The sequence below is a fragment of the Sminthopsis crassicaudata genome, chromosome 1, assembly GCF_048593235.1.
Source record: "Sminthopsis crassicaudata isolate SCR6 chromosome 1, ASM4859323v1, whole genome shotgun sequence".
NCBI lineage: Eukaryota > Metazoa > Chordata > Mammalia > Dasyuromorphia > Dasyuridae > Sminthopsis > Sminthopsis crassicaudata.
In genome coordinates, this window is record NC_133617.1 from 553,222,246 (window position 1) to 553,240,822 (window position 18,577).

General features: G+C 33.7%; 1 protein-coding gene across 1 annotated transcript in view; it reads left to right on the forward strand.

The window, feature by feature from the left end:
* Positions 1 to 1,722: 1,722 nt before the first annotated feature.
* The window catches only part of LIX1 (limb and CNS expressed 1), a 59,537-nt gene continuing 42,682 nt past the window's right edge, over positions 1,723 to 18,577 (forward strand). The window contains exon 1 of the mRNA XM_074282018.1: positions 1,723 to 1,909. Coding sequence (XP_074138119.1) covers positions 1,828 to 1,909 — 82 coding nt within the window. The 5' untranslated portion in view covers positions 1,723 to 1,827. The remainder of the gene's footprint in view (positions 1,910 to 18,577) is intronic.

Here is an 18,577-nt window from a genome sequence, read left to right on the forward strand (position 1 = left end):
TGACTTAATCCAGGATTTCTCTAGAAATACAAGATTTTGCCTGACATCTCTTTTTAAAAAGAAATAAAAGAAACCCTTAGCTCCCATGCAAACACTCAGATTCACAAAATATCAAATATAAGATACCAGATTAAAAAACAGGAACAATTCACCATATTCAACTCATATCTCTTTTCTTCTCCAACAGGATTCTGTCATCCTCTTCTATCTCTTCCTCCCCTTCCTTATCATTGCTAGCATTTATAAAATACCTGTTGGGGGCCAGGCACTGAGATTAACAGTCTACTATTATAATCTCATTTGACCCTCACAAAAACCTCAGAAGATAAGTACTATTCTTATTCCTATTCTACAGATAAGGCAACTGAGGCAAATAGAAGTTAAGTTCTTACCCAAGATCATCAGCAACTTAGCATTTGAGGTTGGAATTAAACTCAGGTTTTCCCAACACCAAGCCATATATTCCTATCTAGTACAACATCCAGCTATATTATAATTTATAGTAGTACCTTTAATGCCCTGCCCACAAGGGAGAATAAATTTAGAACTGCTTGAGATTCAAGAACCACTTTCCTTCCCTCACATGCTCTAAGGGTTCCTGCTTCTCAAAGATCTATATTGTCTATACTTATAAAAGTAAACAGCTTTCACAAGGATAGGAAAACGTGTTATTCAGTGGAGTTTTCACTTAGCTTGGCTGATTCTGGGTGGGCCATGCTTGAAAATTTTCCAGATTGGAAGAACCAGTCTACCTCCTACTCTCAGAACTACTCTCTATTGATACACCTTTGAAAACTCACTGTCACCTCCTTGTTAAGCTGAGACAGAACTGCATTTTGGTGGAGGGATCATTATTACATTGGTAATTAGTCTATCCTCTTCTCTTTATTAAGTAAATCTACCTACAGAATACTTAAAGCTAATCATGAAAAAAAAATCCTTTTATTTAAACTTGAAGGGATATAAAGCAGATGAAATTCTTCCAGGTAATAAAATATATTTGCAGAACCCAAGTATGAAATAAGTCCTGATGTTATCCTTACCATAGCCATCAGAAGTGATTATGGTAAGGGCAGAAAAACTTGGCTTCTGTGATTGATTTTTATAAATTCAAACAGCAAACATTACCTTATTGCTTATCACATTTTATTGTTATTTGGATTATTTTAGTCATATCCGACTTTTTATGACCCAATTTTTGGTGTGGCTTTCCATTTCCTTCCCCAGGGTCACACAGCCTGGATTTGAACTCAGACTTAGTGCTTCATCCACTGGAACATTAGTTGCCCCATTTAGCTTACATAAAACAGCCCTTTGTAAAATGAGAAGTTAAATGACTGTTTTGCTCATCCTCCTTAAAAGGAACTTAGGAATTTAGTTAAGAAAACTTACATCTTGTTTTCAGACTCCTGAGGGAAGAGGAGTGGGATGTGCAAGCATTAAAACAACTACAACAAAAAGCCAAAATCAGGTTGTTTCAATCGATTTAGGCAATATATAGAAGGAAAGGGAAAAGCTTTTCCTAAGATTAGTTTCCACAGCTAGCCTGTAGGTGGGTGTGTTTAACAGAAGGAAGCAGTAGAAGCTAGCCTGTCAGCTAGCCTTTATAGCTAATTAGCTCTGCATACAACAAAGATAAAGTGCGCCAGGGAGGAGGGCCCACTGAGAGGTCTTTAGGTTCTGGGCAATGTCTGATTGGCAGATGTTAAAAGAGATTCTTTGGTAATCCAGTGCATCAATGAACTGCACAAATTCAGTACAGGGCTGGAATAATTCAGGCATGAGGAGGACACTTTGTGCTTGCAGTCTCGAAAAGGCAGAGCCAAGATGGATAGAACCTTGGAATCCCTGAAACACATCATTGCCCAAGTTTTGCCTCACAGAGACCCAGATCTTGTATTTAAAGACTGTAAGTACAGAAGAAAAGAAGTTTCTTGACTGTTCAGATAATAGTTCTAAAATGTTCTCGTCACATCCTATTTACGTTTTGTTTCTGTTAAGTCTTTCTGTAGCTGGGTGATATGGTATAACTGATAGTTAACTCATTCCTGATTTCAGAAAAATGATTCTCTTTCACATGGGAACGTTGCTTACTGGATTATTTTGCCTGTAAAGTGTTTCATAAATATTTTAGAAATCTTTCTCTGAAAAATAGCAGTAATTTAGAGTTCTTTTAAAGACTAAATTAACTTTTCAAAAAGTTATTTCATAATTGGGAGAGCACAGTTAAAAGTATCTTTGAAATAATAAATATTGCCTGAATCTTTAGAATTAATTTTTCTTCTTCTCCATGACTCAGATATGAAAGGAAATTTAGCACTTCTTTTAATCTACTAACATGTTTGTTTACTACAAAAACTTTCAAGAAAAATCATTCATGTTGACAATATTTTTTCTTTCTGTAACCAATTTCAAAATTATATTCTGTGGTTAAAAAGGCAGTAAAATTGCCTGGGATTTCTGCCCTCCAAAATATTAACATCAGATTGCCACATGTGGATGGCAAAAGCTTATTCAGAATCTGTTTGATTTTCTTTCCATTAATAATGGATAATTATGAAATCAAATCTAGATTTAGCAATGTCATTAAACCGTTTGTCTTGTAACTTGGTTTCTGGAACCAATTTAATATCCTGCTCCAAAATAGACCATCTGTATATTTTGCCTTATCTACAGTAAGTTTCATATTACAAAGGCTAGTGAGATTGGACTTGAGGTAGAAAGCTATCTGAAAGGCAAATGGCATGTGGAACGATTTTTGTAGTTCAGTAATTTACAGATTTCTCCTTTGCATCTGTAGTTATGTAGCTTCTATCTTTCTTGGTAGGTCTGCAGTTTGGCATCCTGATTCCTGAGAGTTGAACAATGTTGTTTGCCAGGTGTCATTTTTGGTTAAATTACTGATTTGGGAGCAATGGAGAGAGATAAAAATTGGTACATTATTTTGTTCTGCCAACTTTTTCCTTTAAATTAAGTTGGAAGTTAACTCTGCCCCTTAGGCAAGATGTGACAGGCATTCAATAGCTATGGTACTTGCCTGGATTCCAGGATACTTGAAGTATCAAGGAATAGAGGAACCTCCCTCTCTCCTCTCTTAGAGCAAAATTCATTAATAAAAGAGAAAAGGGTCTTTCAGTGATCCAGCTGGCCCTAGTCATGAGAGATCTTTTGAATCTCAAGCTTAGAATTTGGGATAGTAGGAAGTGATACAAAGTAGCAAAGAGCAGCAAGATCCCATGGTCTGCTCTGAGCCCTTTATAGACTCAAGAGACTTACTGTCAGAGTTATAGAAATTGAAACAGCATGATCTCAGCTCCTTGTTATAGGCAAAATCATAACTATCCACAGTTTAAGATAGAGAGTGGAGTAGAAGGCAAGAGAGAAAGCAAACATGCCTTTCATGAAACCATCGTTCTTACATAGGGCACCTCAATTAGACTTTTTAAACATACAATTAAAATTTGATCAGATGGTATTGGGGAAGACAGGGAGAGCAGCTATCACTTTCTCTAAAATGCCTTGTCACTGTGCCATGAATATCTAGAATTGTGTCAAAATGAAATTGCTAATGCAATGCTTTGCCCCAAATCTTTTTTTTTTTTTTTTTTACTCTTGAGAAATAACTAATTAAATAGAAAATTAGTAGGGTATATTATTATACTTAAAATTTTTATAATATTGAAGCATTCAACTACCATGGGAATGAAGTAAATGGAGAAAAGATTATTTGACCTTTTGGTACTGAATCATAGCTGGTTCAGTTGTGTGTGGGTATGTGTGGTGTTGTGGATGTATGTATGTGTTTCTTTTTTGAGAAGAAAGATGGCACATGCACCCACAATTTCTTTGGCAAAAAGAGCCTTTTGATGCTATTGAACTCACTGCCCTAGTCTCTGCATGAGCAGTCCTGCTTCCAAGAAGCCAGCTGGGAAAGTCAAGGACAGGTGTATGTTTTCTGCTCCAACTGCCAAACAATTATTGGACAGTTGATCTTTCCTTCTCTTTCTCTACTTCCCATCTCCTAACTCCTATGCCACAGAAATTGGGTCATAACTTGGAAGAACACTTTCAAAAAGTTTCCACCTCTGGCCCACATAGGAAAAAGGAAGATTATTAGGGAAAAAAAATTAAAAGATAGTCCAAGTATTCCTTTAGTGAGGTATGAAAGTCAATGGTGATGGTGAGAGCAATGAATAAAGTAAAAATATTGTAGAAATTAAATTCTACAAAAATTATCCACTTTTTCCAGTGTCCTGAAGCATTCAATTTATGAATCCTACCCTTGCCACTTGGTCCTGCATAGTCTTGGACAAATCAGTTCACCTCTCTGGACCTGCTTTCAATCTCTAAAATAAGTGTTAAATTCTAAATATGGGATTTTAGAGTTGGAAGAAATCTTAGAAATAATTTTATTTTCTTCTGCTTTAGATTATAAATTCAGGTCTTAGGGTAGGAAAAGCAAGTAAATCTGGACTTTCTCTTAAATTAAGGTGTGAAAAGGCAACTTGTCCTGAGACAGAAGTGAATGTGAATTGTTACTTTCTTCCAAGTAGAAATTCATGGAGATTATTTTTCTTTTCTCCATCTCCTACTGTAGGATAGCAAAATGCATAGCATTTTCCTTAGATGATATATTAGATATTCATCACCCAAGAGTTATGAGCTTTTCTCTCTAATGCTTAGTAGAAAAAATAACAAAGTGAATATTTTCTGTTCATTTAACTAGTGTTCCCTCCTATTTCAAATTACCTTGGCCTGGGTTCAAAATCTGATTCCTATATTTACTAGCTGTGTGTCCTTGAATTGCCTAACCTCTTTAAGCCTCAATTTGCTTAGCTAATATGGGAATAATAATAGCACCAACCTTACAGGGTTATTGTGAAGATCAAAGGTAATGCATGTAAAGCACTTTGTAAACTTTAAAGTGCTATATAAACCAGAATTATTGTTCCTGAAGTTGTCATCATCCTCATCCTCATCCTCATCCTCACCTCTTCATCTCCACATCCTCCTTTCCTTTTCCACATCCTCCTTTCCTCCTCTTCCTCTCCTCCTCCTCCTATTCCTTCTGCTTCTTCTCTTTATTCCTTTTTCTTCCTATTCCCCTTTTCCCTTACCTTCCTCTTCTACTTCCCCTCTTCCTCTTCTTCCTTCCCCTTCCCTTTATCTTTCCTTTTTTCCCTTTCCTTTTCCATTTCCCTTCTCCTCCTCCTTCACCTTCTTACTTATGAAAGTACCCTGGTCAAGACATGATCCAAGACAATACCAATTCATTATTTTTTTTTTATTCATTTTTCCAAATTATCCCCTCCCTCCCTCCACTCCCTCCCCCCGATGACAGGTAATCCCATACATTTTACATGTGTTACAATATAACCTAGATACAATATATGTGTGTAAATACCATTTTCTTGTTGCACATTAATTATTAGCTTCCGAAGGTATAAGTAACCTGGGTAGATAGACAGTAGTGCTAACAATTTACATTCGCTTCCCAGTGTTCCTTCTCTGGGTATAGTTATTTCTGTCCATCATTGATCAACTGGAAGTGAGTTGGATCTTCTTTATGTTGAAGATTTCCACTTCCATCAGAATACATCCTCATACAGTATTGTTGTTGAAGTGTACAGTGATCTTCTGGTTCTGCTCATTTCACTCAGCAACAGTTGATTTAAGTCTCTCCAAGCCTCTCTGTATTCCTCCTGCTGGTCATTTCTTACAGAGCAATAATATTCCATAACCTTCATATACCACAATTTACCCAACCATTCTCCAATTGATGGACATCCATTCAACTTCCAGTTTCTAGCTACAACAAAAAGAGCTGCCACAAACATTTTGGCACATACAGGTCCCTTTCCACTCTTTAGTATTTCTTTGGGATATAATCCCAATAACAGCAATGCTGGGTCAAAGGGTATGCACAGTTTGACAACTTTTTGGGCATAGTTCCAAATTGCTCTCCAGAATGGCTGGATTCTTTCACAACTCCACCAACAATGTATCAGTGTCCCAGTTTTCCCACATCCCCTCCAACATTCATCATTATTTGTTCCTGTCATTTTAGCCAATCTGACAGGTGTGTAGTGGTATCTCAGAGTTGTCTTAATTTGCATTTCTCTGATCAGTAGTGATTTGGAACACTCTTCCATATGAGTGGAAATAGTTTCAATTTCATCATCTGAGAATTGTCTGTTCATATCCCTTGACCATTTATCAATTGGAGAATGGACAATACCAATTCATTATGAAAAAGAACTGATGATCTCTGAGTACAGATTGGAGCATATTTTGGGGGGGCATGGGGGCAGAATTGTGATATGAATTGACAGACTTGGCACTCATATAGACAAAGCAGTAGATTATTGAAGTGATAGTATCTATATAGTAACTCTCCATCTGCCAAATTTAATTTTTCTGTGGCAAAGGTCTTGTCAAAATTGTCTTCCATATTTAGAAAAAAAAATTAAACCCCTGGTAGTAGTTATTATGTTTTCAATATCTGTTTGGTAAAATTGGGAGATTCCCTATTCACCTATCTACCTAAATAAAATAGCATAGAAATAAAAATAAAAATAAATTTAAAAGCAACATAGCAGCAAATGTAAATAATTAAAAGAAATATACCTTTTAAAATACTAACTGCATTTTCTGTATGCTAGGAAGAGAACAAATGACTTTCTTTTTTTTTCGTATTCCTTTCCCCACCAGATTGGAGAGGCAACTGGTGGCTCACTGGAGAAAGTGCTGAACTGAACTCAGGAAGACCTGAGTTAAATTCCCAGATACTTAATATCTTTGTGACCCTAGATAAGTCATTTGATCTCAGTCTCCTCAAATGTAAAATGGGGACAATAACAGCATCTACCTCCCAGTTCTGTTCTGAGAATTAAATAAGATAATTGTTTTGTTTTTTAAAGTCTGGCAGATAGTAGGTACTGTATAAATGCTTATTTCCCTTCCCTCTTGGAGAGGAAAGCAGAAATTAAGTGCTGGATAAATAAATGAAAGCTGTTTTTTGCTTCAGGAATAGCAAAGGTGCTGTGGATGAGACCCAGATGGTCATATTAACCACTATGTGCTGTTTCATTCTGGATTGTGTGCTTTTCCTCTGGCTGGTCCCAGGGTATTTGAGCATATATTTGAGTATAGTTACAATCCTCCTTCTTTCCTAATATGATCACTTCTACTATTCTCCATACAAAGCTGTCAGCTGAACAATAGTCACAAGCCATCACTATATCCCATATCTAGATTGATTGAGATGGATTCCCAGAGACTACCTCATCCTGTTTCTGTCCTATCAGTCTTTCATGGAAACCACTTCTCTTCATAAATCCTTCAATGTCAAAAGCCATGGCAATTTGAGGGACTTTCGATAATGACTGTCCACTGATAGGCAGTCTCTTTTGGCCCACCAAGTTTCCATGGTAATGTCTTTATTGGAAAAGCAATCTGTGCCCAAAGCTAGGACCTGCTAATTATTCTTCCCTTCTGAGAATATGATCTCGCCTTTAAACATTCAAATGTCAATGATAACATTGCAAGTCATTAATATTCTCTTTAATTCTATGAATACAACAGTAGAGTGAAAATGTTTATTCAAGACACAACTATTTCTTGGATGTACCGTGTTTACATAGTTAAGGTGAATAAACCTTTCCATTTGGGAAATGTCTGAAAGGTTTATTCATCTCAAATTAGTGAGCATTTTATTTTAAAAAGAAAGGACATTTACTCTTTTATAAAATTGAGACCAGACTACAAGTCTAATTTTTTTAAAATCCTCTTTGAATTATGGATTTCACTAAATGTACCTTAACAAAAATTCTCTGACAGCCAAGTGTGCATGAAATGTGCATATTTTATAAGTCAACTTTTTATATACTTTCAGTTTATACAATTAAAAAGATATTTGAGAGATGCAAGTAATCAAGAAATAAATCCTTAGAAATACAGTATTAGTTATAACCACATCAAGTATGCCTGCATGAAAGCATAAACTTCATGGTGCTTGCTAGCTAAATTTAGATCACTGATTACATTTTTATTATAATAATTTGAATTCTGGTCATTTTAACTCTCATATTATAGATTTCTCATGAGCCAAAGTCTATTCATGATTGATTTCATATATTTATTTTTATAGCTATTTGAATTTTTAATAAGAAGGATGCTGATTTCATTCCACTCAACTCCCCCCCCAAAATGAGTTTTTTTAAAAAATCAAAACATATTAAGTACATTTCCTTTTCTTCTTTTTTTCCCCAATAAATATACTACTCAACAGAGATAAAATATCCAGCCCCAGAGAAAATTCATTCTTCCTGATCCAAAAGAGTCAGCTTTAAGGAATGCTATCCTAAAATCTTAATGCTAATGTCTGCTTTGATTTTATTTATTCCTTTAAAAATCAGGCTAAATGGATTATAATACAATATAAATATTGGGCATCAGCCTTGTGGTGAAATATAGAGCCTTCTTCCTACACTGCTGTCTCTTTTTACCAAAGCTTTTTTACAATATAAATTTGTTAGCCTGAATTTACTTTTAACAACTTCTGAAATGCATGTGTTAAGTTACAGCCTATAATAGGACACAGCTGCATTAGGGTGAGTGCTTAAGTTATGATTTTTCTGTTTAAATGATATGGTTTTTACTGATTATGTGCTACAGATTGATTTAAGAAATGTAAGACAACTTTAGAGGCCTTTCATAAAAGAATCTTCTTTATTTAATACATTTCAGATTCTAGTTTTAACTCAAAAGGCTCTTAGATTTTCTCCATATTTAAATGCTTATTTAAGTTTAGTCTGTCAAGGTAGTTAAAACAACTCTCTCCCACTCTTTCCCAACCTCCCCTTCCCCCAATCCAATTCCCAACAAAACTCCTTTAAGTTTAAAATTGACAAAGTCAACAATCATTAAAATCTCTCTACCCACTTTACCCTTTATCCATGGAATGCACAATTTGTTATGATTTTTATTTAGCTATCATTTATATAATGCTTTTACAAAGCAGTTTTAAAATATCTCATTTTATACTCATAAAAACTCTGGGAGGTGTTATTAATATTCTCATTTTATAGATGAGAAAACTGAGGCAAACAGAAGACTTGTCTATGGTTATATAGCTAGCATGTATCTGAAGCCACATTTGAACACAGGTTTTCTTGACTCTAAGCACAACTTTATTCTTACTGCAATACTTTAAAGGATTGGTGATTTTTAGGGCATTTAAAAAAAATCATCTGTTGTTGTTCAGTTATATCCAATTCTTCATGACCCCTTATGGGATTTTCTTGGCAGAAGTATTGAAATAGTTCTCCTTTTTCTTCTCCATCTCATGTTACAGATGAGAACACTGACTTGTCTAAGGTCACACAGCTAAGTATCTGAGGCCACATTTGAACTCAGGTCTTTCTGACTCCAGCCCAACACTGTACCACTGGGTCAAGTAGCTTCTAAAATTTCATTGCCAAATTTATTTTCAAAGGCCTTCTAGCACTGTAGAACCCAGAACGAGCTTGCAGTGCACATATTCATCGAGAACTCAGAGGTGTCACTACACTAGGGTGAAGCTTTACAGGAAGTAATATCAGTTGATGTTCATTTTATTGAGCAATATCTATTCTGTCCCACCCCACTTAGTCAAGAGATAGTAACTTTTTAATGTTAGGATGCTAAATGCCTTTTGGCATTTATTGTCCATACCACTCATTTTGCACTTATTATTAACTATTTTGGAGGCAGCTAGATAACTTGATGGATTGATCACTGGAACTGGAGTCATGAAAATCTGAGTTTAAATCTAGTCTGAGACACTACTTATGTGACTTTGTGCCAGTCACTTAACTCTGTTTCCTTTAATCTATTGGAGAAGGAAATGGCAATGGCAAACAACTCCAGTATTTTTGTCAAAAGAAAATTACATGGAAAGTATGGCCCCAGGGTCACAAAAAGAGTTGGGCACCACACAACAATTATTATTTTTTTACAGTTAGGTTTATTATCCCAAATTAGACTATCAATTTAAAGAATGCAGGAATTATCTCTTATTTTTATTTGCATTTCTCATTTCACCATCTACTTCCTTTGCTTTAAATATTTGTTGCTAAATAGAACTGGAGAAAGTTTCACAATTATTGCCTATATTCACTATCAGTTTATGTTATCTAATCTTTCACTGGGTTCTCATTACAGTGAGGCATTCTTTTATTTTTCTCTAATTGATGATCTCACCACAGAAGCTGCTGCATATCTTCTCTTTGTAACTTTTTGCTCTAGTACCTCCTCCTCATCTCATATTTTACTGAGAACATAGAGATTATTAGGTCTGGAATTTTTCTTCTTCCCTCTTTTCATCTCATCATCCCTTTGACATCATCTCCCATTTTCTCCTCTTTTACATTAGTCTTCAAAGAAGAGGTGGTATTTTCCTTTCTAAGGCCAGGCCCTTGATCAAACCTCCTGTCTCCTTCAGAAGATTGTCCCGTCAATCAACCTTTTTTCTAATCTTCAATTTTTTCCCTTATCTTCTGGATTCTACCCCACTGCCTATGAATGTATTCAATTTTCTCTTATCCTTAAGGGGGAAAAGCCCCAAACTTCACTAAGATGAATAGTTGTTATAGTATTATTGGAACTCATTTCTGACTGTGACTACAAAATCAATAATTTTCTTAATGTCAAAAAGACATATTGTTAAGTATATGGTTAGTTGTCAAAAGAAGAAAAGCCAATTACCAAAAACATAAGAGGGAGAATGGTCCAAATTGTTAATGACAATAGAAATGCAGGGCAAACAACCTAGATTCCATTTCACATCCATCAGATTGACAATGGTATTCCAAAAGGGAAAAGTGTTTTTGGAAGGGATGTAGGAGTACAGATATATGAATTTACTGTAAATAGAATTATGAATTAATCTCACAATTCTGGATAATTTAGAACTGTATTGAAAAACTCACTAAACTAAATGTAATCTTTGGCCCAGAGATAGCACAAATCAGGCATATATGTCAAAGCATTGAAAGAAAAAGGAAAAAGATACATGTGTAGAAAATATTTATAGCAGCAATTTTGTTGAACCAAAAGGCTGGAAACTAAGAGTTATTCATCAATTGGGGGATATCTGAACAAATTATGGTATATAACTATAATGGAATATTATTGAGTCCTGAGAAATGACAAAAAGAAATACAGAGATGAATAAAACATAGTAGCAAACTGCAAGGAGTTAAAAAATTCTAGTAAGAAAGTTAAGACATTGATCCAAATACTTATAACAAAGTAAAATCTAAAAAGTGTCTGAAAGATGCAAAGTACAATGAGCTTAGATGCATGATTTTTTTAATGTGATAAAAACTATTTTATTTTTCCTCAAATTTTCATTGAATACTTTCTGTGAATATTTTCTTCAGCTTAATCCCTCTCTATTTTTCATTATATATGGTTCCACTCCATTTCTCGACTACTCTAGTGGAATGTAAACTCTTTGGGGGCACTGTCCTCAATACTTCTCCCAGTGCCTTATATATATATATATAGTGGGTGTTAATACATATTTAAAGAATTGAGTTATGGAGTGGGTCCAGAAAGGCTTTGTGGATTAGCATTTTATTTGTTAGCAAAAAAGGCTACTAACTGTATTTCAGTGCAGATAGCTTTACATTACAATGGGGGGGGGGTAGATGGAGGACTTTACTATATATTTGGTACTAAGCTAAGCAGTTTAGTATTATCTCACTTGATCCTTACAACTTTGGGAGGTAGAGTTAATTCTCTCCATTTTACAATTGAGGAAATTGAAGCAGAGATTAAATTATTTGCCCAGTGTTACACTGAGACTGGATTTGCACTAAAGTCTTCCAGACTCCAAGCCTAGTACTCTATTCACTGTGTCACCTAGGTGCTTTCTTTACAAAGCATTTTAGTGAAGGACATTGTCCTCTTCTCAAGACCATTTACAAAAGGTGGAGAAAGAATTAACCTGCTACAAAGATCTGTCTAATGCCCAATATTCCATTAAGACTTCAGTAATTGATTTCATCAATCCTGAATACTTCTTCTATCAAAGAAGATAGTCACCCTTTTATGACTAAGTAGTCTTTGATAACTAAGTGACTGAGAAAGTCATTATTTTAAAACAATCAATCCTGGTGATGTCTTCAAACTTAATTTAGCTGATCTTCCCAAACTCCAATACTTTTTTAATTTGTTTGGATTAGTCAGAGCTTATCCTCTATCCATCTGACCTTTAAGAACACATTCATGTCATTTCCATGCTATAATGAGGCATTCCCTTAGGGCTTTAATTGTAAATCTTAATAACATTAAAATTAACAGAATTATTTAGCTAGCTCAAGCAATTAAATTTTCCTCATGAAAGTGTATCCAGTTATGTTATCATGTTTCTACACTTAAATAGGATTTATATAGGATTTCTAAAAACACAAAACACTTTTAATAGTTTTTATTTTTAAAATGCTTATAATCCGATATGATCAATAACCGTTAGGCTTCCAGGAAGACTGAATCCTTCCCTGTTAAATGCCCAGTGTTTTCAATTATACCAAATACTAATGAGTAGTGTGAATTACTATTAGTATTAATATTATTATGTTATTTTATTAGAGTTAATAATAATAAATGAGATTAATATCACTATAATATAGTAATTACTATTATTAATATAAAATATTACATTTAGTTTGTATACATTGGCAGTTATTAGTTGTAATGAGAAGGATTTTGAATACCTCAAATACTAAACCATACAACTTTTTTAAGTAAAGAAATATCCTTATCTCCTGGGAATCATAAGAATTTGAAAATTGATTTTGCTACAGGTTTGTTTGGTTACAAGTAACTGAGATGAAAATTCAGGGGCACCCATCTCAATTGGTTATATGCTACTTTTAGGAAATCAATCAATCAATAAACGAGTTTTATTAAATAAGGAGAGCACTATATAAATATGGGTTGTTACTTCTGTCTCCAATGGGGATTCTGTGGTAATGTTTATGTGGGAAATATTGGAGACTGAGATTTTTTTTTTTTTCCAAAAATTGCAAGTCTCCACTCCTCTGTAAATAAGTCAACATGACATGATTTGCAGTTTCTTTAGGTCCTCAGGGTCATTTCATTCATTTCATACAACATATGTGGTCAAACTATGGCTTTAAAAAAAAATGCAGCCATGTAATAATAGACCATTTATTTGGTTAAGTTCCCAACTTTTTGAAACTCCAATGTTATTGAAATGCTTATGCTACTTCATAAATCAAAAATAAAAGTTAAAAATATATAATTTATGCATATAAATACACATTTTAGTTATATATATACACATAATACAAAATAAAAGTACAAATTTACCATATCTATGTATATACATACATATATACATAAAAGACACACATAATACATACACATTTATATGTGCATATATGCATATATATAATGTGTGTGTATATGTATGTGTATCTATATGTATAGATACATTTATGCTTATATGTGACAGTGGTAGAATGGCACACTGAATAAGATTATCTCTTTAAATCTTTCAGTCTTAGGCAGCTAGATGATACAATGGATAGAATGCCAGTCTGGAATCAGAGACTTAAGTTCAGTCAATCTTACACACTTACTTGCTGTATAACCCTGGGCCAGTCACTTAATCTCAATTTCTTTAAATGTAAAATGGAAGTAACAATAGCACCTCCTCCCCAGGGTTGTTATGAGGATCAATAGTAGACACTATACAAATATTAGTTATTATTATTATAACTCCTAGATTGGTTTCCTCGTTAAAAAAAAAAAAAAAAAAAAAAAAAAAAAAAAAAGGATCTGTAATTTTATTATATCTTTTCTTTTCCTTGGGCTTGAGGCCCCACTCAGAGAATGTCCTGGCAAAAACAAATCAGCGTTAGCCCAATCTCTCTCTTTTCTATGATGCTTTCTACTCAATAGTCTTATTTCCTGTAAGTATAGCCATCCAAGGAAGCTCTGAAGTTAACATTGTTTATAAAGAAAAAGTAAACATTTGAAACAAAGAAAGGTAAACAGACTCTCCAATAGCCAGAAAAAAAAAAAAAAAAAAAAAAGCTTAGACTTCGAGGAAGACAGCTGAGAGAAGAAAGAAGACACAGGATTATGTGCGTGAGTCTATAGTCTGAATAGTTTTCAGCAATACAACTTCTGTACCAACATTCCTCATGTCTAGCCTGCCTAAATAGCCTTGCTCCCTGACTCAGCCTGAACTGCTCCCTCAGCCTGAACTTCTGTTCTCACTGCTTCCCAGATCTTCTCAAAGATCTTGCCTCCCATTCTACGAGTCTCATCAAAAGTTGGGCTCCTCTTTCCAGCCTTTTTTTTTAGGACTCCCTGAACTCAGGCTATTGCACTCAATTGATTTGATTCACTCAAAGGCTTGTGCGTATCTCATAAAAAGATTACCTGGCATGGGCAGCATCATATAATATCGTGTTACTGCCTCCCCCCCTTTTTTTTTCTGTGATTATATTTTTTTGAAAGACTACCTCCCTGAACACTGTACTCAGTAGCAGAACATTGTGTGATGGTCAACTATGATTGACTTAGGTCTTCTCAGCAATACAATTACTTAAGACAATCCCTAGAGAGATGATAAATGCTTTCCACTTCCAGAGAAAGAACTATGGAGTCTGAATGCAGATTGAAGCACACTATTTTCATATTTTTTATGGTTTTTTTGTAGCTTTCCTCTTTTGTTCTGTTTCTTCTTTTATGACACAACTAATGGGAAGATGTGTTTAAAAAACAAAAAAGACCTCTTTTATCTTGAATTAGATAAGAATATCAACCCAAAGTATATGGCTTAGCTGCCCTAGATAATTCTTAATTCTAGAATAGAGGAACAAAGAAGGGAGAGTACTTTTCAAATCAATTGAAAAGCTCATTTTTCTTTCAACCTACAGTATAATAGTATTAATACAACTTGAAATAATCAAAATAATTAGATTTGCTTCTTCAAAAAAAAAAACCCACATATTTGTGTTATCAAAATTTCATGCTTTCACCACAAAAATTCCTCATTGTATTCATACCTAAAATTACTCTGATTGCTTAGAGCATAGAGCCCATTTATAAAAGCTCTTTAATTTGGGGTACTATTTAGTTGCAGCCATCCCTAAAAACACTGTAATTTCTGGGGATAACATTTATTACCAAGAACTTAACTTGTTTATATTAAAATACAAAGGAATATTCTTATAATGTTACTATTATGAGAATAGAATGACAGCTGTATTATATACTAATTAGATTTGTAAGATTTGGACTTGTGTTTTACAAGACTTGATCTAATCTTAGGTTTTTATATATATATATGTGTGTGTGTGTGTGTGTGTGTGTGTGTGTGTGTGTGTGTGTGTATACTAATAAAAAAATGTTAAAACAAAAATTTACTATAGTTGTATTTGTTTTGTTGCATTAGCTTGACAGGCACTGATATTTCAGTTTCTCTTATAACTCTTTATAATACTCTAAATATTATTATCCCACACCAAATTTTTTTGAGGCTAAGATTTATTGCTCTACTTTTAGAAAGACTAACAAATACAATCCTTCAAATACTAGTTCATTAAGTTTGGTGTTATTCAGTTATTTCAGACTCTTCAAAACCTCATTTAAGGTTTTCTTGATGAAGACACTGGAGTGTTTTGTCATTTCCTTCTCCAGCTCATTTCCCAGGGCCAAACAGCTAGGCCAATTGTGAACTCAAGTCTTTTTGCCTTCAAGCTCAGAACTCTATCCATTGAGCTACCCAGCTGCTCTTATCAAAGTTAATTTTTTAAGATTCCCCAGAATACAAATCTTTAACACATATAATTGTCACACTAAGTATAATATTAAAAATCAATCATGCAAAATAAATGAGAAAGGTATTCTGATAGAATATAATCATCATTTTCTAATGGTCTCTATGGTAGTATTTAATCTTATATTTACCGTGATTTTTTTCTTCCAATTTTAAATGAAATGGATTTTAAAGCTATTTTGTTCCATTACTATTTTTAGAATTCCTGTCTTTTGAATTCTCAAATTAAAGTCAAGCAGTTTAGAACTTAATGAAAAAAATCAATATTTTTGGAGATAAATTCCATGTAAAATATAGATAAATATCTGAGGTTCATCATACATACATACATAGGTATACATATAAATTGATACATAGATTGATAGATAGTTATGGCAGTTAACTGTGTGAGAAATGTTGCTCATCTAATTTCTTTTAGAATGTATCTTATCCCAATTTTGTTTCAATAAAACAGTGGTACAATGTTATAAGTTACAAATGCACAGTTTTCTTGACGTCACACACTTTGGCTAAGAATAAGCAATGTGTGCCTTATCTCTTTGTAAGGTAACAGTCTAATCAATTAAATATTGGGCTTCTTATGATGCAATTTAACCCTGAGATAATGAGAGATCAACAAGCATAAAGCCCCTTGTAATCTCTTCATCCTTTGTATTTATCTTGTGTTATCTAGGTCCATTTAAGGGATAGAGAGCCAGACTTCAGGTTAGGAAAACTAAGTTCAAATCAATATCTGATACTAGTTGTGTGAACTTTAACTATTGTCTGCCTTAGTTTCCTCATCTATAAAATGAAGATGACAATAGCACCTAATTCCTAGGACTACTGTTAGGATAAAATAAGATAATATTTGCACATCATTCTGCACATTAAAGCATTTTATAAATACTTTCTCAGACCTGGGAAATGAAAGAGATTCACTAGAGAAGGATAAGTGAAAAGTTTTGTCACAGAGAAAGAATTGCCTTGAAAAAGTATATCTATTATAATTGCCTCCAAGTTCTCCTCTCTGCCACATGTCATTATGACTAGAAGGGAGAATTATGAAAAGGGGTTAGGATAATCTCACTTTTTTGGGGAGATGACTAAATTGGCTTCTTTAAAACATTTTCTACATATTCAACTTTTATCTTTCCAGGATGTTAGAAAACCAAAGATTTTTAAAAGGAACATTATCTAGCCTGGCCAAAATGAAAAAGCATACAGTGACAGCTGACTTTTTGTCTGCACAGCTCTAGCCATCCATGCTTTAGGATGTAATCAATAAAAATTACAAAAGGAATTCATTTCAATAGGATAGATTCCAACAAAAGAATACTATTTATACACATAATAGGCAGAATCCATCTCTTTTTTTTTTCACATTATGTATTGTCTTTCAATAGCTAGGACCCTCATTATTTTTTATTTTCCCACTCTCCAAAGGATAAAAGGTCAAAGAATATAACCAGGCAGTTCTCAAGGGAAATCCAAAAATGATATGGAAAAATGCTCTAAATGACTAATCACATTAGAAATGCAAATTGAACCAATCCATCACATTGACAGAAGATAGCAAAAAAGAAAAATGACATTTGATGGAGGGGCTATAGAAGAACAGGCATAGGAATGCACTATTGAGCTGTGAATGGGTCTCACCATTCTGGAAAGGAATTTGGAAGAACTATAATTAACTAAAATGTGCATACCCTTTGACCCAATGATAACACTACTAGATATATTCCCCAAAGAAATTAAAGAAGAGCCCATATATACAAAAATATACACAGTCGCAATACTATTTATGGTGCCAAAAAACTGGAAACAAGAGGTGTCCATAAATTAAGGAATTATTGAATAAATTATGGTATTATATAATAGATATGATATGCTAGAATACTCTTGAACAATAAGGAAGACAAAAGGATGAATTCAGAAAAGGCTAGAAATACTTATTTGAACTGATGCAGAATGAAGTGAACAAAATTAGAAGAAAAAGTAAAGAAAATCATAAAGAAAATCATCTTTGAAAGACTAAAGAACTCTGACCAAAGCAATGACCAACCATGAATCCAGAGAACCAATGAATGATAAAGTATGATACCCTTCTCCTCACAGAGAATTCTATCTCTTGAAAGAATCAAGGTTTCAGAATAAAACATTTTCTAGCATAGTAAATGAATATCATTGTTTGATTGATGATGTCTATTTGTTACAGGGATTGTGTATTTCTTTTTTTTTTTTTAATTTTATTTGGGTGAGGGAAGAACTTTTAAGGGGAAGAAGAATCTAAAGATAGCATTACCAAAAAGAAAAAGAAGAAAAAAAGATCATTGAAGCATTTAAATTTAAAAATATAGAGAACAGAAGAAAGTTCAGAATTAAACACAGATTAAGCAGGACAGCTTTGAAAGTAACATTATATCCTTTTTTTTTAAGCCAAATGAAAAAGAGATTTGCTACCCAATCACATACTTTGCACAAAGGAATACTCATTTTAGAATGAGTATAAATAGCAATCATTTTCTGTTCTGACCAAAAACTTTAATGGTCTTCACCTCTCAAATTGATATTCTTGTGATGATAAATTAGGCCATCTTTTGTCTCAGTTCTTACATAGTCCTAAGTCATTGAATGGACATTGAATGAGCATGGGAAAGACCTTAATTTAAAAAGGCCAAGATTACCAACTGCATTTTGGGCCATCATCAGTCATCTTAATTTTTGTCTTGCCAC